At 46.2% G+C, this 22,429-nt stretch overlaps 1 protein-coding gene and 1 pseudogene across 1 annotated transcript; both read left to right on the forward strand.

Moving 5' to 3' along the window:
• LOC128341676 (zinc finger protein 271-like) overlaps nucleotides 1-21,288 on the forward strand; it is a 39,957-nt pseudogene extending 18,669 nt beyond the window's left edge.
• LOC128341654 (zinc finger protein 483-like) lies at nucleotides 9,334-20,140 on the forward strand. Its single transcript, XM_053288047.1, has 5 exons — nucleotides 9,334-12,024; nucleotides 12,540-12,645; nucleotides 15,987-16,048; nucleotides 16,428-16,554; nucleotides 18,337-20,140. The coding sequence occupies exons 1-5, from the start codon at nucleotides 11,620-11,622 to the stop codon at nucleotides 18,447-18,449; spliced, it is 813 nt and encodes a 270-aa protein (XP_053144022.1). The 5' UTR covers nucleotides 9,334-11,619; the 3' UTR covers nucleotides 18,450-20,140.
• Nucleotides 21,289-22,429: the final 1,141 nt, after the last annotated feature.

Below are 22,429 nucleotides of genomic sequence, written 5' to 3' on the forward strand. Positions count from 1 at the left end.
TTGCAGCTGGGGATTATGGGAGTTGAAGTCCAATAACATCTGGGGACCCAAGGTTGAGCATCTCTGCCATAGGTCCATCTAGCTCAATATTGTCTATACAGAATGGAAGCAGCTTCTCCAAGGCTGCAGGTAGGAATCTCTCTCAGCCCTATCTTGGAGAAGCCATGGAGGGAACTTGGAACCTTCTGCTCTTCCCGGAGCGGCTCCATCCCCGCAGGGGAATATCTTACAGTGCTCACACATCAAGTCTCCCATTCAGATGCAACCAGGGTGGACCCTTCTTAGCTAAGGGGACAAGTCATGCTTGCTACCAAAATACCAGCTCTCCTCCTTCCATGGTTAGCCAAACTATAAAACTTTGTTTTCTAGAAAGAGTTGTTAGCCAGTAAAAATAGGTTTCACACATGAACACTATCTAGTAGTCATTGCTTGCATGATTTTCATGATCCCGATACCTGGAGAATGGTAAGTTAGCCAATCATGGATGGCTGTTAATATTTTCATTAATGACCCCCACCAATCATGGATGGCTGTTAATGTTTTCATTAATGCCCCCAACACGGGACTGTTAGCAACCCTAAGCCTGCAGGCCACCAGAACCACAGAGTACTCTAGTTGGAAAGCAAGAAGGGAAAGGAGTCAGAGCTCATGATCATGACCTTTATTTCGTTATTAGTTAAAATAACTGGTTTGATCTGAGCCATAGGTTCTTCCTATTAGCTGAAAATAAGGGACAAATGGCATCCCATAAGGGATAGACAAATTAGAGCTGAAATAAGGGATGTCCCTGGTAATAACGGACTGTTGGTAACCCTAGTCAAGGGACACTACAGAGGAGCTGCAGCAACATGCTGGGATAGAGCTGACTGGGATCAGGAAGCCACTGACAGTGTGGTGTTTTAAATCACTCATTGGACTAAAGATGAAACATTTCTGTAAATTCTGAAGCCTTTGGAAAAACGGTTGTTTTAAACTAGTTTTTGGTTGAAGGCAGTGGAGGGGCGGGGGGGGGGGAAGAACCCTGACATTTTGGGAAATAGAAAGATATAGAATACTTACCTTTGCATCATAACGAAACATACTTTACTATTGTAAATACCCCCAATGAACTTTGTAAACAGCACAAATAGCAAAAAAAGATTTTAGGGATGTGCATGAAATGTTTCCTGCCCATCTGGGGTTAAAGAACAGGCTCTTTAAAGGGAGGAAGGCGGGTCTTACCTGCCACTCCCTTGCTCCCTCCCTTGCTCCATATTATGCAAATTGGCTGGAAAATAATAGTGACTGCCCATTTTGCTCCATAACGCTGCTTCTACAAAGGGTAGAGCTTAGCTTATTTATCTGTCTGTCTATCTATCTATCTATTTATTTATTGAAAGCTGAAATATGGGAGAATCTGGGTGGGCTAAGCAAGCTGGGTGAGATGCTTAAAATCTGGGTGAAACCCGAAATTTTGGGGGACATGGCAACTCTAGCCTGGCTGCATCTTGCTGGGAACAGGAGGCAAACAGAGAGCATACAAACAGTGCCGCTCGGGGGGTGGCGTGGCGGAGGAGCAAGGGAGGGGCAGGTAAGACCTGCCTTCCTCCTTTTAAAGTGCCTGCACACCCCGCCCCCGCCGAAATGATTTGGCTGGGCAGGTCAAAACCTCAAAATAGAGGTGCCGAAATGCTTCAAGCACATCCCTGTAAGATTTTCCTTGTTTAAAATACTTCTGCATATCATCATTATACTTCACAATTGTTACAACTCTGGTAACAATTCTGGTTTTATGAAATGGTTGTTCTCTTCTGGTTTTATGAAAGTCCAAAGGGGCAGGTGCTGCAGGAGGCTTGTTGTGGGTAGCAAAGCCCCAGAGAAACCTCTTCTGAGACCTCATGTCATCACGTTGTTATGACATGAGGTCTCAGAAGAGGTTTCTCTGGGGCTTTGCTACCCACAGCAAGCCTCTTGCAGCACCTGCCCCTTTGGACTTTCATAATACCATATCATATGAGCTTTTCTTGGATTTTTTAAAAATATAATTTTTCTCCTAATACTTTTTTGAAAGGGAAAAAATGACCACCATATATGGTAATAATGGCCTCTGCCATTTGGTATGTCCAGGATAGGGGGCTGTATGGATTCTCTATTTTCTCTATGAATGGGATGATACACCATCTTGACATTACTTTATAACAATTCTCCTGTCAATTCATTTTCAAATAAATTCTATGTTCCTTCTTCCATACTCTCTCCCATACAGAACGCAGGGATGTTGTCTCCTTTGACCGGTGTCCATTTTACCACCTAACTTGCCCCAATTTTGTTGTAGCTTATTATAAATGTAAAGTGTAAATGTTTGACCATCTTTGGGTTTCCCTCAAAGATTTTGCTATTTTTCCATAGTATTTCAGAATGTCCTTTAAAATGTTTGGATAATGTTCCAAGTTGAAAATATTAACTGACACACACTAATACTTTAATATGCTACCTGTGAAGGTGGAAGCAGCAGACAGCTAGGAGAGACTAGGAGTTCTCTTCCATGCTTTGTTCAGGCATCTCCATTGCTCCACTTCCTTTCTGGAGGAGCTCATGGAGCAGGGAGGTGTCTGATGCAGGGCTGGCCTGAGGGTTTTTGGAGCCCTAGGCAGAGTATGAATTTGGCCCACGGGCAGGAGGTGGGGGGAGGGGGGCAGGAAAAGAGACTGAGGAAGGAGGCGGGGAGGGGGGAGTGTAGAAGAAACAACCAACCAATCAAATTCTCCCAACGAAACCCCTAAAAGTAAGTAAACTACCGCACAGATGCTCTGTGCGGGTTCAGCTAGTTCAGAAGAAATTCTCAGCCTAGAGGGGTTCCAGGATTCTCAGGAACTGCTCCAGGATCACTAGGTCCATGATCTGAGCTTCTGTGTGTCTCTCTGGCTTCAGCCACTGATGACCAAGGTTGTGGAGTTGGTAGCCAAGCTCTTCGGGCCCCTCGGCCTCCTTGCAGCAGAACTACCTGAAGTGCTGGTGCTGCACCTCTCTGGGTTGGTGGTGACCTCTCCCAGCATTTTCCGCTTGGTACTTTCCCAGAATTCTGCATTGCCTCTACCTCCATGGCTTCCAAATGCTCCTAGGCCACCCAAGTCTTCCTCTTTCATCTTTGCTCTGAACTCCAAAGAAGACTCACAGGTCTCCTTGCTCTTTGGACAATTTCTCTCTTAAAGGAAAGGCTGCCTGGTCAGGTGGGGTTATTACGTCCTAGGAAACCAACATGTCACTGGATCTAGTGACCGCGGCTTTTCCCTGTAAGAAAGTCAGATGAACGGTAAGTCTCTCAGAGAAACCAGAGGCTGGGGGTGGTGATGGATCCTTCACCTGATGGGCACTGTTCAAACCTCCACGCAGCATTGTTATCACTGGTCTTGCCCCTACAATTCCCCCCACCCATCTCCCTGCATAGCCTTGAACTTTCCTTTCACAACGGCTGCATCTGTTAGTGACTCTGTGACAGCAGCCTGTGGCTGTTAAAGGGAAAGAATTCCCTTAGCATTTTGAGTTGCTTTCCCCATAGTTTCAAGGCATAATGGCCCTGGAAATACTACCAAGGGTGCACAGGACTAAGCATGTAGGAGACAGGACCAAGAGCACATGGTAACTCAGCCCTGTTTGCCTGCCTGCTTCTATTTCTTCCCTGTTTGAGCATCTCCACTTGAGCACTCAGAGCTCCCCACTTTCCTGCCTGGCACCCCTGCTGTAGCACCCCACATGCCCTTTGCTCTCCCCTCATCCCAGACAGGTGGGAAAATCCAAGGCCATCTTCTCCCAGAGGGTGGGAGCTGCGCAGGAAAGGGCTGCCCCAATCCACAGTCCTTCTCTCTTGCAAATTCCTCCCTCTGAATCTGGACTTTCTTTCGCTCTACTCCTTAGACTAAATCTGCTCTGAAGAAATAACACACACACCCCTTTCCAGTCCCTCTGTGTCCTGCCCCCACTTCTTCACGTGGGAAATTCCTTGTGCAAATCCTACATTTGCCATTCAGGGTTCAGCTCCCTCCCCAGCTGTATAGAAGCTGAAGCTATTCATGGGCAAAGAAGCAGCTGAAATGTCAGATGATGGGGGGTATCCAGGAGAATGAAGGGATTCCTCTGTTTCTGCCCCCTCCCTCTCAAATCTTCCCATCCCATTGCCATCCTCTTCCCTTCCCTGGGGATCTAATGTTCTGAGCTCAGAATGTTCCAACTCAGAACGGGACATTTGGAGAGTTCCAAGCTCAGGAAAAAAGGGGGTCCTGTCCCAAGCTCAGAATAAGCTTGTTCTGTTCAGAATGTTCTGAGTGTTCCAGTTTTTGTTTTAAATTTAAAGATAGTGAGAGGGTGGCACTGGGGGCGGCGGCAAGAGGTACCTTTAACATTAAATTGATCAAAGTGCTTACAGGTACCTTTAAGTTAAATTAGTTGAAGCTCTCTTACAGGTACCTTTTAAAGTTAAAGTAATCTAAGTTCTGCTTGGTTACCACCAGCAGTAACGCTCCAGGCCAGCATCCCTTGTGGCAGTGACACTTCACCTGGCCTCCATGCATGTACATGAATGTTGCTGCACACGAGTGCTGTTGTGCAAGTGCAAAATTTGTGCAAACAGAGTTGCATGACAACGAGGCCATTATATATAATGTGTAACGTCCACTGTGTGCATAATGTTGCCCAGTATGTCAGCCAGTGAACCTCAGTACAGGTGCCCTCAAATGCAAGGCACAGCTGGAAAGTGTACTATTGAACGTGTGTAAATTAGTGTACATTTGTCAAATGAAATTTGAATAGAGTTTGAAAATGGAGGAGACACAACGATTTTCTTAGGGTAGTACTGAAAGAGAGGTGTTATCTCTCTCTCTCTCTCTCTCTCTCACACACACACACAGACCCGTCCCTTCACAACAACCATTTTTGTTTTGGAGGAATTCTGGAGGACCTTCACTCCACTTCTTGCAGTTTGTAATTTTGTCAAAACCTTTTAAAAGAAGTGGCTGACATCCAGACTCAGTTGCTTGCAGGGAAGGCTTCCACTCACACAAGGTGGGTGTTTATTTTGGGTGATGCCTGTTCCTTCTACAGTCACCTATGGAAATCAACAGTCCTCACCTCACCCCTCTGTGAGTAAGTGAAAGCACTCCCAGTGTGCAAGTCTAAACCTGGATATTGGGCAATCATTATTGTTCATCTGTGGTAGGGTTTTTTTGTTTGTTTGTTTTAAAATCAGAATTCTCCATAGCAGCATATTGGGAACAAGACACAAATTTGCCATTATCTGGTTGTTTTTTAAGATATGGGATATAGCTGTGATGATGAAATTTACTGATTATAGAAGCGCTAGAGACAACCAGAAATATGACTCTCATTTCATTAAGAGGTCACTTTTTGTGAAATAAACAAATCTTCAAAAAATGTTGGCAAAACAACCAAACCAGCTGAAGGTCTGCTTCTAAATATTTTCACTTGAGAATACAAAGATATTTAATGTATTTACTATTAATAATAATATATAGCACAATCTGTGTGGAAAATCAAGTTATTTTATGCCTCAGTAGATTTTTCATGTCATCAGAACCCAAGACTCAATAGCCAATAACCACATTAAGTGGAACACAAAAGTTTTATTAAAAGGATTAAGGCATACACATCTCCAAAATGGTGGCAGGAGCTACACTAATATCTAAGCATGAGAAAATTATAATTCTGAAGAAACCTAAGACATGCTTGTCATTTAGAACTAATATTAAGAGCACTTTTATGAACTGACCAAATATTACGTATCCCAGGGGGTTCTGAAACTTGAAATTCCAGATGTTGGACTACAACTTCCATTATCCTCTGTCACCTAGGCCTTTGTGGTGGGGATGATGGGAAATGTAGCTGAACAACATTTGGGGAATGTTTGATAACTCATGCTCTCTTCTTTTTTCCTTTAAATGAACCTAAACCTCAAAACTTACCCTTAAAAGTTACCTTATTCAACCCCAGCAAAGCATCCCTCCAATGGCTGCTGCTGGTATCTATCTTATGTTTCTTTTTTAGATTGTGAGCCCATTGGGGACAGGGAGCCATTTTATTTATGTATTTATATCTATGTAAACTGCTTTGGGGACTTCTGTTGAAAAGTGGTCTATATTCATAGTAATAGTAGTAAAACAAAATCATATTTAGCCTTTCAGCTGCTTAAGGAGTTTCAGGCTTCTTCACAAGGATTCAACAAACCTACTTTCTGGTATGCAGCTATTCTTAGGGGACTTCCCCCTAAGCAGTGGGGGGTCCCAGGTTCTTTATTCTGTGCAGGGGAACAAATAATTTTCCTAGGCCCTTCCCATTTATAATTTTCCCTGGTCCCTATACAACAAAATAAATACAAACAATGGCATAAATAATAATTAGATTTACTAATCAAGTTATTAAATTCAAGGGAACATACAAGGCATTAATTTGAGGAGATGGGGAATGAGGAGGAAAATGTAGATTAGAACCAAGTTCTTCTACAGTTTAAAATACTTGACACATTAATGATGTCCTGAGGATTCGTCTCTTCTAAAAGATGATACGTTGGTGCTATGGGGCCCAGATGCTTGCTGCACCCTGTTCTGTTTTCTCCTTATTTCTTTCTGTCTTCTTTCCTCCTCCTCCTCCTCCTCCTCCTCTCTCTTCCTTTCCCTTCTCCTTATATCTCTTCCTTGTTGGTTAGCCTCTCAACTGCTGTCGACCATTTTTTCTCCTAATTTACATGCTTCCCCCCCCCCTTTGCTTTTTTGTTCTAGCATAAATACACACAGACCCTCCGCTTTTAGAAATATACTAGCTGGGCCGGGCGCAGAGCACCTGTGCCTGCGGCCAGTCCACCCACCGCCGCTGTTCCCCACCACCACCACACCAGCATGCCTGGCTTTCTGGCTGGCCGGCCATCCCCCCTCCCCCCCTCCCCCACCACCTCCTCCTCCCAGCGGCTGGGCCAAGCCAGCCCGCTACCTCCTCCTGGCCAGCGACCGGGCCATGCTGGCCCGGCCTGGCCCCGCCTCCTCTGGCTGGCTGACGGCGGGCCAGGGCCAGGCCGGCCCGCCGCTGCCGCCTCCTCCTCTGGCTGGCGGCCGGGCCAGGGCCAGGCTGGCCCACCTCTGCCTACTCTGGCCAACTGGCGGCCAGGCCAAACTGGCCCGCCGCCATTGTTTCCCATCCCCGTGGCTATCCCCCAGGCAGCTGCTCTCATGAGCTGCCACAGATGGAATTAGTGACAGGTACGTTTAGGAGAATCAAATATACAGATAGCTAAGGCCAAAACATTTATTTGTTTGATCATAGTCCCTTCAGTCTTCTTTTTCACCCTAAACCAGGTGCACTAGCTAAAGCCAAGCACCCTGGTTAGAGGACAAATAAAGAACTACAGAAGCAATAGCTGGTCAGTACATAGGAACATAGGAAGCTGCCATATACTGAGTCAGACCATTGGTCTATCTTGCTCAGTATTGTCTTCACAGACTGGCAGCGGCTTCTCCAAGGTTGCAGGCAGGAATCTGTCTGAGCCCTATCTTGGAGAAGCCAGGGAGGGAACTTGAAACCTATATAGCTGTTGAAAGAGTAATATAATAATTGATCACAGAAATGAAACAGGTCTTATTTCTATAACCCCTTATTTCTTTAACCTATATAAGCCCCTGCTAACTTGGCAAAGAGGCACCTTTTAACGTGGTGATTCTCTTTATTTAGCAGGGGGAGAGTAACTGGCCCTATCCACCCCCAGCACAGTACCTCCAGTGACTGTTGCTGGTGTATGTCTTGGGTTTTTTTTAGATTGTGAGCCCTTTGCGGACAAGGATCCATCTTATTTTTATTTATTATTTCCCTGTGTGTAAACTGCCCTGAGCCATTTTTGGAAGGGTGGTATTGAAATCAAATCAATAAATAATAAATAAATAAATAAAATATAACGAGAGAGAATATCTGTATTATAATAATAGAATGGTTACAAAGACCTTTAAGAGAGGTGATCTTTATGCAGAAGAAAGAGAAAATAGTCCAACAGCACTGAAGCTGCAAAAGAGAGGACATGCCCTCCCCTCTTGCCTGTGGGCTTCAGTTCTCAGAGGCATCCCATGAGCCACTGTGTGAAACAGGATGCTCGACTGGATGTGTAGGGTTGCCAACTGTCCCTCATTACGCAGGATGTCCCTCATTTCAGGAATAGGGACAGCATTTGTCCCTCATTTATTCAATAGCATATAGTTCAATTATATGCAAAAGCAAGAGCTTTTGCAACAGAGCTTAATATTCATAGAATTTAAGAGAGCGTCTTCTTCGCTATGAGCCCCACCGGCCGCTGAAGTCACTTGAGGAGGCCCGTCGCCAGTTGCCACCAACTCGTTTGGTGGCTACACAGAGACGTGCCTTCTCGGCTGCTGCCCTGAGATTGTGGAATGCACTCCCTGCTGAGATACAATCCTCCCCATCTCTGGCAATTTTCAGAAAACACATCTCTTCAGCCAGGCTTTCTCAGCTTTTTAAAACTTGTTTTTAAATTGTTCTGATTGTTTAATTGTTGTTTTATGATGTTTTTAATTGTTAATCATTGTTTTATGTTTTATAATTTTTTGTTTTAATTATTAATTGATTTTAATGGTGTTTTAATGTAAACTGCCCTGAGCCTTTTGGAAGGGCGGTATAAAAGTAGTAGTAGTAGTAGTAGTAGTAGTAGTAGTAGTAGTAATAATAATAATAATAATAATAATATGATATGCGTCAGTGATACTCAGGCTCTTGATTACCACTGCGTACACTCCCAGCCAGCCCCCACAAACTTGTGTCCCTCATTCTGGCAATGAAATGCTGGCAACCCTACTGGATGGGCAAGCATGGGCCTGATCCAGCAGGGCTGTTCTTGTGTTCTTAAGAGGCAGTTTTCTTCACAAGGAAGTTTCAGGGCTAGCTTTCCTGCCCTGGGCGGGGGGACACCCTACCTGCCTTCTTCTGATGACTCTACCTCTTCTGATGACTCTACCTACCACCACCACCACCACCACCCCGTGTTCTCCTTGCTGGTCATGCAATTATGAAGTGAAAGCCAAGCAAGTCCTAGCCTGGGGGCTCTGCCCGGACCCGCCTCCAGGAGGCCTGCATTACCCCTCTTGCTTTTTGCAGGAACCCAGAGGCCTGAGGCAAGCAAGTGGAGGGTTAATGGGAGAGAGTGGAGACTCCTAGAGAGCCTGGTTTGGGGGGGGCGGGCGCTACCGCGCATTGAAGAGTTCTCTCCAGCCCTCGACCGGAAAGGAGCCCTTGAGTTTCCCGCTTGTCCCCTTATTAGCCTTCTTCGTTGACCCGGTGAGCCAAAGAAAGCGCACGTGGAGTGCGGGAGGGGAAGCTGGAAAGAGACGAGTCCAAGGAAGGAGGCTGCTGCAGAGAGAGGGGAGGGGAGAGAAACGGAGCGATCTCTTTGTTCCTTTGCCCTGTTTTTGCATTAGGAACATGGGAAGCTGCCTTATACTGAGTCAGACCCTCGGTCCATTATTGTCTGCACAGACAGGCAGCGGCTTCTCCAAGGTTACAAGCAGGAGTATTCTGGGGAGGTGCTTCTTTCCCCTCCACCAGAACTTTAGTTCTGCAGAGCTGTGGAGGGAGGCGAGCCCTAAAAAGAGAGAAATGCAGGACTTGAGCAATGTGGCCTCTCAGATTCAAAAAGAAACAGGAGAAGGGCCAGAGGCGGGTGGAGGCTTTGCTTCCTTCCTGGGCAGAAGACTCAGCCCAAGAAGTCAAACAGGGAGGCTAGGCTCAGAGGGAGGCATTTACAAAAGAAAGGGATGGTGCTTGGGGCCCTCCTCACTTCCGGCACAGCGCCCATCCTTTGGGAAAAGGTGGCCCTGATTTCCCCACCTGTCAGCGCAAGGGGCATGTAGAATGCAGCAGGGGCTTCCAGGCAGCAGTGGAAGTCCTAGGAATGGGGGCGGGGGCAGAAGGGACAAAGTGCACTTCTGGGATGTCTCCCACATGTTAGATTTCTGAAACACAAATGGATGGGCCAGGTGTGTGTGTGGGGGGGGGACTACTTGTTCTAAGGGAGTGCCTTCCCCCTCACCTTCCCAGAAGCCACCCCTGTCAGGCAGAAAAGTGTTAAGGGAGATCTCTTGAGTGCTCAGGTGGGGACACCCAAAGCAGCCAGTGGAGGGTTAACAGGCTTACTCAGACCCATGTAACTTAGAAGGTGCACACCCTCAATTGCATATCTGAGGTCGCTTGCTATGCTTTGAAACTATGGGTGGAATGATTCAAAATGCTCAGAGCATCCTTTCCCTACTGCAGTTGTTCTCCTAGTTGGGCAGACAGGTTGCTATCATAGAGTGAACCCAGAAACATAGAGTAGATCTAGCCCTTGTGAGAAGAAGCAGGGAGGGAGTTGTGGGGGACAGACCACCAGAGATGTGGGTTTATCTGGATATTTTTATCTTTTGGGAGGATACAAGTTTTATAAATGTTAGAGAATTTGCTGTCCACATTTTCCTGATGCTCTAAATAGATTGTGATGCAACTTAAAGTGTTATCTGACCTGTACCTTTACTAAAAAAGAGAGAAACTAACCTTGTTACACTTTTTCCCCCAAATAAAAATGCCCTCTCACACATTTCCTAGAGATAATCATCTGAAAAATTTTACTGCAACCTTGAAATTGCCAAGCTGGCATCCTATTGTTATTATTATTATTATTATTATTACATTTATATCCCGCTCTTCCTCCCAGGAGCCCAGAGCAGTGTACTACATACTTAAGTTTCTCTTTCACAACAACCCTGTGAAGTAGGCTAGGCTGAGAGAGAAGTGACTGGCCCAGAGTCACCCAGCTAGTTTCATGGCTGAATGGGGATTTGAACTTGGGTCTCCCTGGTCCTAGTCCAGCACTCTAACCACTTCACCACGCTGGCATCCATTCATTGTTACTAATATATTTTATGAATCACCTCCTTTTAGAGATAGAAAATGCTCCATGGAAAAATTAACTGGGGAAGATTTCCAGAAATTTTCAGCCCCACATCTCTCCAGATCAGTGGTCGGAGTGTTGTGTGGAGACCTGCCCAGATGAAGGATTGTTAATAACAATCCGTAAATCTTGCCATTCACCTGATTCTTCTTAAAGGGACAAGCCTCTAGTAGCTAGAATAATCCATTTTTATTAGGGATGAGCTCGAAAGTGCTTTGGCACCGGCAGGGGTGGTTCTTTAAGGGTGGGGGAGGGTGCACTCACCCCTCCCACCGCATTTCCCCCACCAGCACCCCGTTATTTTCAAGCCTCTCGGGGCGGCAGCATTCCTCCCTGCTGCCCCATTGCCCTCATTGGTTGGAAGTGGCTGGAAGTAGCGATTGCATGTGTGCCGAAACCCCCCCAGAGCCAAAACGTTTCAGAGACCTTTATAATGGCCTCTGAAACATTTCAGGCTCAAGCCTAATTTTTACTTCTAAAATTCCTTCCAGTTGCATTGCAGAACACGATTCTGCAGGGAAAGAAAGTTGTTGACTACTCAGGACTTGATAGTCCCACCTGCTTGGAGATTCCTCCCTTAAAGAGAGAAATTGACTGGAGAGCAAGGAGACCTTTCGGTATTCCCGGAAGCTGCATTGGAGTACAGATCAAAGATGGAAGAGGAAGGCTCAGCTGACCCCGGAGCAGTAAGAGGCCACGAAGTTGGTAGTACTGGGGAACTCTGGGGAAACATACAACAGATATTCCTGGGAGAGGACACCACCGGCTCAGATGTCCAGCGCCAGCGCTTCAGGTGGTTCTGCTACCAGGAGGTTGAGGGGCCCCGAGAGGTTTGCAGCCAACTCTACAGCCTTTGCCATCAGTGGCTGAAGCCAGAGAGACACACAAAAGCTCAGATCCTGGACCTGGTGATCCTGGAGCAGTTCTTGAGCATCCTGCCCCCAGAGATGGAGAGCTGGATTAGAGAATGTGGAGCAGAGACCAGTTCCCAGGCAGTGGCCCTGGCAGAAGGTTTCATCTTGAGCCAGGCACAGGTCAAGAAGCAGGAAGAGCAACAGGTGAGAGTGCCTATTTCATTCTGATAGCTCTCAGGGGCTGAAAATGTGACCATGGCTGTCCTAGACCTTCTCCCCCCACCCCTGTAGCCCAACTTTCAAGGAAAAACATTTCATTTGTTCTCTCTTTTTAAAAAAATTGACTCTTTGATTATGTGGAATGCTTCTGTATCTCAGCTTCTGGTTACAAACCCAGAGAGTAGCTAGCAAAATATATTAAAATAGCTATAAAATGGGTAGAAATCCATCAAGACAAATAAAAACACAGCAGCTGCAGCCAACTGAAACACAGCAGACTGAAAGCCAAGAGAGATGGAGTTCTCTGGGACTGGAGTTCCAGCATCTTGGGAGTCACTGCTGAGAAGACCCTGTCCTTGGGTACTTTAAGCAGCAAGGAAACATAGAGCAATATCCCCAAGGAAGATCTTAATGTCTAGGTGTGTTTATATGGGATAAAACAGTCTTTGATGTGAACCATTTTCTAATCCCTTTTTCCTATTCCCTCTCTGATCTTTCAGAAGCAGAAGCCATCAAAAGTAGACAGTGATTTCTCTGAGGCAGAGATGACTCTGTCAGACACCAGGTGGATCATGCAGGGTTGTGACAGAGGGACCAGCTCTCTAGGTAAGAATGAGTGGGGGACATATTTTAATTCTGTCTCCCTCCCTCCTGAAATCCTGGACTGGTTTTACATTTCCTTTGAAATTCTATGATGGTAAAAGCTTATCTCCAGCCTTCTCTCCTTAAATTTTATAGTTTAAAAATGAGTTTACTTCAGTACTTCAAGGCTTTATATATCCTCTCTAGCACTTTGAATTGGGCCCAAGATTTGGCATGGGAAGGGATTATCTTCAAACAACTTTAAATGTGTGCATATCTGCATATGTCTGTGTGTGTATTTTAAAATGCACATGTATTTTATTACTTTGCTTGGTGCCCACCCCCCACCCTCGCCTGCTCACAGTGAAGCTCTCCCAGTGTAAAGATGACACAGTAAAATTTGATACAGAGTTAACAGGATAAATGGGGAGCAATGAATGTCTTGGCAAACTCAAATATTTTCACCTTGGGACAGATGATGTTTAGGAAAGGACACTGTCTCTCTCCAGGAAGGACATTCCAAAGGCTGGGGCCGGGGGGAGAAGGTCTGCTCCAAAACCTCTCAGATTGAAACATCTTAAATGGAGGAATGTGAAGCAAGCCTCTCCAAGGGATGTTCATGAGTGAGGAGATACCAGGGCAGCGAAAGCCACTTCTGAGGTTTTCAGGTCTCAAGCGGCTCAGGGCGTTTACAGTTGCCCCTTCAGAATCTGTCGTTGGACCTTTAAAGTCTAAAGCAGCGTTTGTTAACCATGGGTCCCCAGATGTTGGACTACAACTCCCATCACCCCAGCCAGAAAGGCCATGGCTAGAAATACCAAATACCTCATAGGAGTCGTTCTGACCTTTAATATAGCAATAGCAATAGCACTTACATTTATATACCGCTCTATAGCTGGAAGCTCTCTAAGCGGTTTACAATGATTTAGCATATTGCCCCCAACATTCTGGGTACTCATTTTACCGACCTCGGAAGGATGGAAGGCTGAGTCAACCTTGAGCCCCTAGTCAGGATCGAACTTGTAACCTTCTGGTTACAGGGCGGCAGTTTTACCACTGCACCACCAGAGGCTCTTATATCTTCTTTGGAGGCTCTCCTTGGATTTTCCACCTTGTGAGCAGGGCCTTTTTGGCTATGGTTTCTCACCTTTGGAATTTCCTACACTCGGAAGTTCCGTCAAGCACCCAACCTGACTGCTTTGGGGCAGGAGCTGAAGACCCTTTTGTTCTCATTGGTTGACATGTTCTGTGTTGAAATAGGAGTAGTTCTTAGCCTGAAATGGTGTAGACTAGACTCCTAAGTGGAGGTACTTAAAGTAGCACACCCACACTTTGGGACAACTGCTACTACTACCTAGACTGGAAGTAACGGGATGGTGCAGCACCTCCTATGACTGCATGGCTCTAAAAAAACCTTCTGATATCCAGTGCACATTTCTCCATGCAACAGTGATTGTGCGTTTTTAAGTCACATCTACTGACAGGGACAGTTTTCAGCCGGGAGACCATTGTATCCCGAGGAGTGGAAAATTTTAGTGTCTGTCTCAGAAGTTCATCCATGGGTCAATTTGAACAAGCTCTGCTCCTTAGCTGCCCGTCACAAACATGGCAAATATTTATATACAGCTTTTCAACAAAAGTTCTCAAAGCAGTTTTATAGATATTAATTTAATTTAATTAGCTCCCTGTCCCCAAAGGGCTCACAATTTAAAAAAGAATCATAAGGGTAGACACCAGCAACAGCTACTGGAGGAATGGTGTGCTGGGGCTGGATAGGGCCAGTTGCTCTCCCCTTGCTTAATAAAGAGAATTGCCACTTTGAAAAGGTGCCTCTTTGCTCAGTTAGCAAAGTTAGCAGAACTTTGCTTGGTTATCGGAACTGCTATGAGAGACTATAAGCACTGAGATGTCTCTCATTAATCACCTGCTGCTTTGCTCATTATCTACTGAGAAAACTGTATTATGTTGTTTGTTTAAAGCAGGTCTGCTCAACTTCGGCCCTCCTGCAGATGTTGGCCTACAATTCCCATAATCCCTGGCTATTGGCCACTGTGGCTGGGAATTGTGGGAGTTGTAGTTCAAAAACAGCTGGAGGGCCTAAGTTGAGCTGGCTCTCATAGTGGACCAGCACACAGGTGCCATGACCCTCACCATGCTCCACGTCCCCTCCCATCTAATACCTGGTTGTGTGAGTTTCGAGGGACATAAGCTTCGTCTGTCTTAGTCTGTCTTTGATTAAAACACCATTTGTTTCCTGTCTGTGTGTGTTTCTTCATCTCAGCACCAGAAAGGGACTGTGCCTTCAGGCACGAAACAGCAGAACAGGGCTGTTTGGCAACACTCCAGGCACTGTTTTAATACTGAGCGAGATGGACCGATGGTCTGACTCAGTATATGGCAGCTTCCTATGGACCTATGACACTCAGGGGCAGGGCAGTGCTGAAGTGTCCGTGTTACCCTGCAGAGAATGTCAGCCACTGTAAGGAGAGTGGGCGTGCTACTCTAAGTATTTGCATCTTTGCACAAGACTGCTGGCGCTTGGTTTTATTTTCTTGTGTGGTGGCTCACTGAATGTGTGTGTGTACTATTCTCTTGTGTTCTTTGTAAATATTTATATGGTTCTCATATTCTTAAAATACGGTGGTGTTAGCCACCTCGAAAGTGTTTGACTGGAAGGTAGGGTCAAGCAGTGCGAATAATAAATAAAACTAGCTGGCCCTGAGCAGAACACCTGCGCGCTAGGACTTTATTGCTCTCCTCAAAGTCCCGCCACAAGCCCTGCTTTGTGGCTCAGTGTCGGCCGCCCCGTTTCCTCCCCTCCACCACTCTCAGCCACCCCACTCCTCCCCACTACCACTTTCAGTCACCCCACTCGTAGCCACCCCCTCTCCTCCACTCCCCCACTCTCTCAGGTCACCCAATCTCCACTCACTCCCTCAGCTCCAACCGCTGGCCTCTTGACGCCTGCGGAGTCTCCTCACGAGGAGGATGTCCAAGCCAGAGCGGGAGAGAGTACCGAGAGCCATCCGTACCAGAGACTTGGCAAGGCGTCAGAGGCCACCGGTTGGATCTGAGTGAGTGAGCGATGCCGCTGCTCTTTTTTCGGCCTTCCTGCCCCTCCTTGGCAGCAGCTGCCCTTCTATCTGCTCCTCAGCTGCTGCCTCCATGCTCTCTCTCTCTCTCTCTCTCTCTCTCTCCAAGTGTTGTCAGAACTCTTGCGAGATGTGCCACATACCACGGGATTTGCTACATACATCCTAAGGCTTTTAAATATAAAGAAAAACCAATAAATGTTTGTACACGCCCCTTGAGTGAGGCCGGGCAGTGTGCAAGATCTGTTTTGTCTTTTTTGGTCTCCTTCACAGGTGGGGAAATTATACTGGCTCTTTGTGGAAGAGCGGAGATGGCCTCTGTACAACTGGACCAGGTAAGGGAGAGATGCTGCAGGAGAACGGGAAGGCACACAGCCTGGTGGCCTCTGGTGGCCAGGAGCATCTCCCTAGGCCTGGAAGAATCTGCCCCCCTTCCTTGGTTTAGACCAGTGGTTCCTCCAGGGTTCCTCCAGATGTTGCTGAACTACAACTCCCATCACTCCCAACTACAATTCGTTGTGGCTGGGGGTGATGGGAGTTGTAGTTCAGCAACATCTGGAGGAACCCTGGTTGGGAACCACTGGCTTAGATGTCAAAGCTGCCCTCTTGGAAGGCCACTGGGCTTTGTTAGAGGACCTCCAGCTGCTTCACCTTTTCTGTCTTCTTGGATTCTTGCATTGCCTCAAAGGACAAAATGTTACATTTTTCTTTCAGAGCCCAGTGACCTTGGAGGAGTTGGCGGTGAATTTCACGGAGGAGGAGTGGGCTTTGCTGGATCCGGACCAAAGGGGTCTGCACAGAGAAGTCACGGAGGAAGTCTGCGGGCATCTGGCCTCTTTGGGTAAGGCTTGTTAATGAAACTGCCTTGAGGGTGATTGGCCTGCACCCCCTAGTTCGGGCGAATGTGGGGAATTTAGCTCGAAAGGGGAGACAGTTCCAATTAGCCTTGATTTGTACAAGCGTATGAACTCAAGAAAATCGGCTTGGGAGAGAGGTTTTCATTAAATCAAAAAGCAGTTTATTAAAAATAAAATCAGACTAAATTACTATGTGGCCCTAGTTTAAAGGCACTACAAATATGCTAAGAAACAGACTATTGTAAGGCACATTTAGCTTAAAGTTCCAAATTATGTGAAAGTTCCTAGGCGGGCTAGAGAGGTACTTTAAGATAGAGGGGCAAGATTTCAGAAATAAGAGAAAGGAATACGTTCAGCCCCCCTAAAGAAGCCTGGCAAGAGTCTATATCACCTGTACTGAAGAGAAACACCAATGTGGTCTGCTGGAGTTTCTTGTTGCAGTCTGCTGGGGTTTCAATTGAGAGGCACTGAGATCTTTCTCAAAGGGAGCCCCAGGTGTAAATACACAAGGAAGCACTCTGGGTCATGGAGTTAGGGATACTTATCTCCCAAAATGTGCCTTGAGGGCATATTTCTTTTGTCCTGCTCTGAATAGGTGAACCCAGACAACTTTTTATTGTGGGGGGGGGATGAATTGTGTATTAGTCCTTCCTGGTAGGAATGTGTGTGAATCGCGTATGGCATTCAAGGCTGATTGTGAGGACAGTCGGAGTGTGCAGGTGCATTTAAAGAATTTCCTGTACTGGGACTGACTCTCCCAATAATTCTATCAACATTTTTGACAGGCACACTTTCAAAGTTACATCACTTACTCATCCCTATTGTAATGGAGGCTGCACATAAGAAACTTGTCTTATCTGTCTTTTCTCCCTGGCCTGATGGCTAGGTATTGTCTCTCTCTGGGATAGGAAGAGGGAAGTTTAGATTTCATTCCAAGGCTGAAATGGTCTTAGATGCCAGACACTTGCAGTAGCTAGTCCTGGGAGTCTGCTTAGCTGGGCACCCCTCAGAGTGTGTGAAGCTAATCCTCTTTCCAGTTTGTGGGGCTTGCAGCCAAATCTAGGGCCAACCAGTCCACTGCCAACTAAGCAACTTGTCCCCATGTATAACATAGACTGGGAGCTTACATTGCGGTGCAGCTCCTGAGCATAGCAAAAGTGCAATCTCTAAGCCTGGAGATGCAGTTGCAACCAGGGAGGCTTGTGGGAGCGAGCAGAATAAGCTCAGCTGGTAACAGGCTCCTCCTTCCCTTTGCTGCTATTGTCGTCATTCAGGTCCTTGGTGGCTCTTCCATCTTTCATAGATGCACAATGCTGCACATGAGAAATTCAAAATAAAATAAGTCAAGTAGTTCTGTGATATCTTAATCTTTGAACAGTTAGACCTGTCCCTGCTTTGCCTCCTTGGTCTTGGCACAGTAGTGGACAATCTAGCCCTCCAATGATTTCTGCTTTCCCCCCACTTTGATGTCTGCACTTAGTTCCAACATTAAGGAAGACCTCTGCCCATTCTTCGGATGGGTTTTCCCTTAGAAATCTGAAAGGCTGCAGACCTGTTGCTGGAGTACTACTACTATAAATACTTATATACTGCTTTTCAACAAAGTTCCCAAAGTGGTTTACATAGGAGAAATAAATAAATAGTCATTACTAATGCTTCCTCGCAGGGTTCAAGAAATGTAGGCTCTGTTCACCAGCCAGACAAAACATTTTTACTCATCAAGTTATGTTGGCACATTACTCGTCAAGATTTTGTTTGCTCACTAGGCATCATTTTCCACTCATCACAGACAAGTAGACTGGTGGATTTCCTGAGCCCTGCTTCCTTGCATCCAACCACGGCCAGCCCTAGGGTTTTTGGTGCCATAGCTGAAATTTGACTTTGGCCAAGAAATGCCACCAGCCAAGAAGTGCAGAGCCCTGGCTTTAACTTGATCCATGCAGGCTGCCCATTCACTGGGTTGAATTACTAGCCCATATGGATGACCAGCAAATGACTAGCCCATACTGGTGGGAGATATGGTGGCAGAGAGCTCCCAGTCTATTACGGGGGCAGAAGTCTAACACTTCAGAGATGAAAAGATGCTGCTGTTAGTTTGGAAATCCAGCCTGAGACCATTTCTTTTTTGGAAATGAATGCTGAGGCAGGCAATTCATAGTCAAGGGCAGAAGTGCAGCTTACGAGACTAGCTGTTAATTGATCACAAATACATTTATGAATACGAATACATTTATATACTGCTTTTCAACAAAAATTCCCAAAGCTGTTTACATAGAAAGAAAGAAAACAGCTGCCTGTCCCCAAAGGGGCTCACAATCAAAAAAAGAAACATAAGATAGACACAAGCAACAGCCACTGGAGGATGCTGTGGAACATAGGAAGCTGCCATATACTGAGTCAGGCCATTGGTCCATCTAGCTCAGTATTGTCTACATAGACTGGCAGTGGCTTCTCCAAGGTTGCAGGCAGGAGTCTCTTGGAGATGCCAGGGGGGGAACTGGGAACCTAGATGCCCTTCCCCAGAGCGGCTCCATCCCCTAAGGGGAATATCTTACAGTGCTCACACTTCTAGTCTCCCATTCATATGAAACCAAGGCAGACCCTGCTTAGCTAAGGGAACAAGTCATGCTTGCTATCACAAGACCACCTCTCCTCTGTGCTGGGGATGGATATGGCCAGTTGCTCTCCCCCTGCTCAATAAAGAGAATCACCACTTTAAAAAGGCGCCTCTTTGCTCAGATAGCAGGGGAGAGGTACAGTTAATTGGGGGCTGATGTACAATGAACCAAGGAGACTGTGCATTTTGGGGTGCAGAATGAGCAGGCCATTTGAGAAGCAGGGTAGAGTATTACATGTTACAGTCTTGCACCACTAGGCAATTCTCCAGGGGTGCAATAGAAGAGAGACACAGAATAATTGGCAGTGCTTTATTCTGGCACTTTTTATGCACATCACCATACCCCAAGAATCAGTGCTGTTGGCAATCGCCTAGGTCTGCCTGGTTGACAAGCTGGCAGCCTATATATAGCCCTCTGTCATTGGACACAAAGCCACCTAAGGGCACAGCGGGCAAGTAAGTTGCCTAGCGAGCAAGAGGTTGCCGGTTTGAATCCCTGTTGGTGTGTTTCCCAGGCTATGGAAAACACCTACATCAGGCAGCAGCGATCTAGGAAGATGCTGAAAGGCATCATCTCATACTGCACGGGAGATGGCAATGGTAAACCCCTCCTGTATTCTGCCAAAAAAACCCAACACAGGGCTCTGTGGTCACCGGGAGTCGACACTGACTCGACAGCTTGATTAGACACAATATTCCTCCAGGCGGGTCTGATGGAAGGAGGCTTTCTTTCATACAAAGGGATCCCAGTGTTCCCCTTGCCTCCCCCTGGGATAACTCTATTAAGGCATGTTGCAGAACATCAATTTTACGACATCCCTCACCCTGCCATAGGGCCAGAGACTTTTTACTATGTTGCAGGATTTCCTTCCCCATAAAGACATTTGTGATTTTATTTAGACAACAGTGAACTGGCTTGTTCTCATATGATGCTCCATTTTTCCCTGCTTGGGAGGCCCTCTTTATTGCTGCAGGAGAGAAGGCATATCGGAGTTCAGAGAGTGGTAAGAGCTTCAGACAGAAACTTCCCTGTGACCTTGCTTGCTATCAAAGAGTCGATAGAGAGGAGAAACCATATGAATGCTTAGTGTGTGGAAAGAGCTTCAGAGACCGCACAAATCTTACTTCCCATCAAAGAATCCACACAGGGGAGAAACCATATGAATGCTCAGTGTGTGGAAAGAGCTTCAGAGGCCGCTCAACCCTCACTTCCCATCAAAGAATCCACACAGGAGAGAAACCATATGAATGCTCAGTGTGTGGAAAGAGCTTCAGAGACCGCTCACACTTTACTTCCCATCAAAAAATCCACACAGGGGAGAGGCCATATGAATGTTCAGTGTGTGGAAAGAGCTTCAGAGGCCGCTCAAACCTTAATTCGCATCAAAGAATCCACACAGGGGAGAAACCATACCGATGCTCACTGTGTGGAAAGAGCTTCACGCAGAGCGCAAACCTTAATTCACATCAAAGAATCCACTCGGGGGAGAAACCATATCAATGTGTAATTTGTGGGAATTGCTTTAGCCGGAACTCAACCCTTATGCGACATCTAAGAATCCACACAGGAGAGAAACCATACCAATGCTCAGAATGCGGAACATGCTTCAGGCACAGCTCAAGCCTTTCTTTGCATCAAAGAATCCACACTGGAGAGAAACCATATCAATGCTAAGTGTGTGGAAAGAACTTCCAACAGAGCTCAAACCTTGCTTCTTATCAAAGAATCCACACAAGGGAGTACATAAGAATGGCCCTGCTGCATTAGGCCCAAGCCCTATGTAGTCCAGCATCCTGTTTCACACAGTGGCCCTCTAGATGCCTCTGGGAAGCCCACAGGCAAGAAGTGAGAGCATGCTCTCTTGCTGTTGCTCCCCTGCAACTGGTATTTAGAGGCATCTTGCCTTTGAGGTTGGCCTGTAGTAGCCATTGATAGACCTGTCCTCCATGAATTTATCTAATTATAATTGTTGAAATGTTTAAATCTTTTTATTGGTTGTTTTTATTCTCTTGTAAACCGCCCAGAGAACCTGCGTTTTGAGTGGTATAAAAATGTGTTATATAAAATAAATAAATAATAAATAAGCCCCTTTTAAAGCCATCCAAGGTAGTGGCCATCACCACATCCTGTGCCAGAGAATTCTGTGTGTGCTGTGTGAAAAAGTACTTCCTTTTGTTTTTAGATTTCCCAACCTTCAGTTTTATGGGATGATCCCTAGTTAGTGTTGTGAGAGAGGGGGGAAAACTTTTCTCTGTCCACTCTCTACTCCATGCATAATTTTATATGCCTTGGCCATGTCTGAGAAAGGACTGCTGAACCAGTTCATGCACATCCCTATTTGTTGCCTCTCTGATTTGCTTCTCCAACTCCAGTCACTCTGAGCATTTTGATCCAAAGGGCAATAGCACGTCCCTAGTAACACACATCCTTTCATTCCTCATCACCCATAATGATTCTGTGGAGGACTCTGGTCGTCCTAGGTTTTCTAGTTTGTTGGATTCTATCCCTTCTTTAACATGCAGTACTACTACACCCCCAATCCTCCCTGCCCTTTCTGTAGAGTTTGTATCCAAGAATAACAGTGTCCCACTGGTTCTCACTGTTCTACCAGGTTTCTGTTATGCCCAGTATATCTATGTTTTCATTAGTAACCAAACACTCCAGTTCATCCATCTTGGTTCTGAGACTTTTGACATTGGTATATAGACACCTATATGCCAAGTCCCCTACCTGGCATTGGTGTGTGCTGTCTCCCTCACCATCACTTGACCTTTTTGACCAGCTGTCATGTTTTTCCCTCTATTCTACTATTGGTTCTACTCTGTCCCATTCTGGTTTATCCAAAACGTTTGCACACTCGCACCATAGAGGATTTTGCTTACCGAAACTGATACCACCCAGTCGGAGATCCCGCAGGCTTCATTTTAAAAGCTGCTCTGTGACCTTTTTTATTTTAAGCTCCAGCAGTCTGGTCCCTTCTTAGTTCAAGTCGAGCCTGTCCCTTTTGTACTGGTTTCTCACACCCCAGAATGTATCCCAGTGCCTAACAAATCTAAAACCCACCCCCAGCACTACCATCTCATCCACCCATTGAGATACCTCAGCTCTGCCTGCCTTGCTGGCCCTGCATGTTAAACAGGTAGCACTTCAGAGAACGCTACCATGGGGCTCTTAGCAGCCTAGATTTGGCTTCCAGGACCTCCCAACTGCATTTCCTAACATTGTTGGTGCCGACGTGCAC

Source organism: Hemicordylus capensis, chromosome 2 (assembly GCF_027244095.1).
Source record: "Hemicordylus capensis ecotype Gifberg chromosome 2, rHemCap1.1.pri, whole genome shotgun sequence".
NCBI lineage: Eukaryota > Metazoa > Chordata > Lepidosauria > Squamata > Cordylidae > Hemicordylus > Hemicordylus capensis.

Coding starts and splice junctions, on each gene's coding strand:
- LOC128341654 (XM_053288047.1), top strand. CDS start 11,620: ATGGAAGAGGAAGGCTCAGCTGACCCCGGAGCAGTAAGAGGCCACGAA. Junction 12,646..15,986: donor CAGAGGGACCAGCTCTCTAG/GTAAGAATGAGT, acceptor TCTCCTTCACAG/GTGGGGAAATTATACTGGCT. Junction 16,049..16,427: donor CCTCTGTACAACTGGACCAG/GTAAGGGAGAGA, acceptor TTTTTCTTTCAG/AGCCCAGTGACCTTGGAGGA.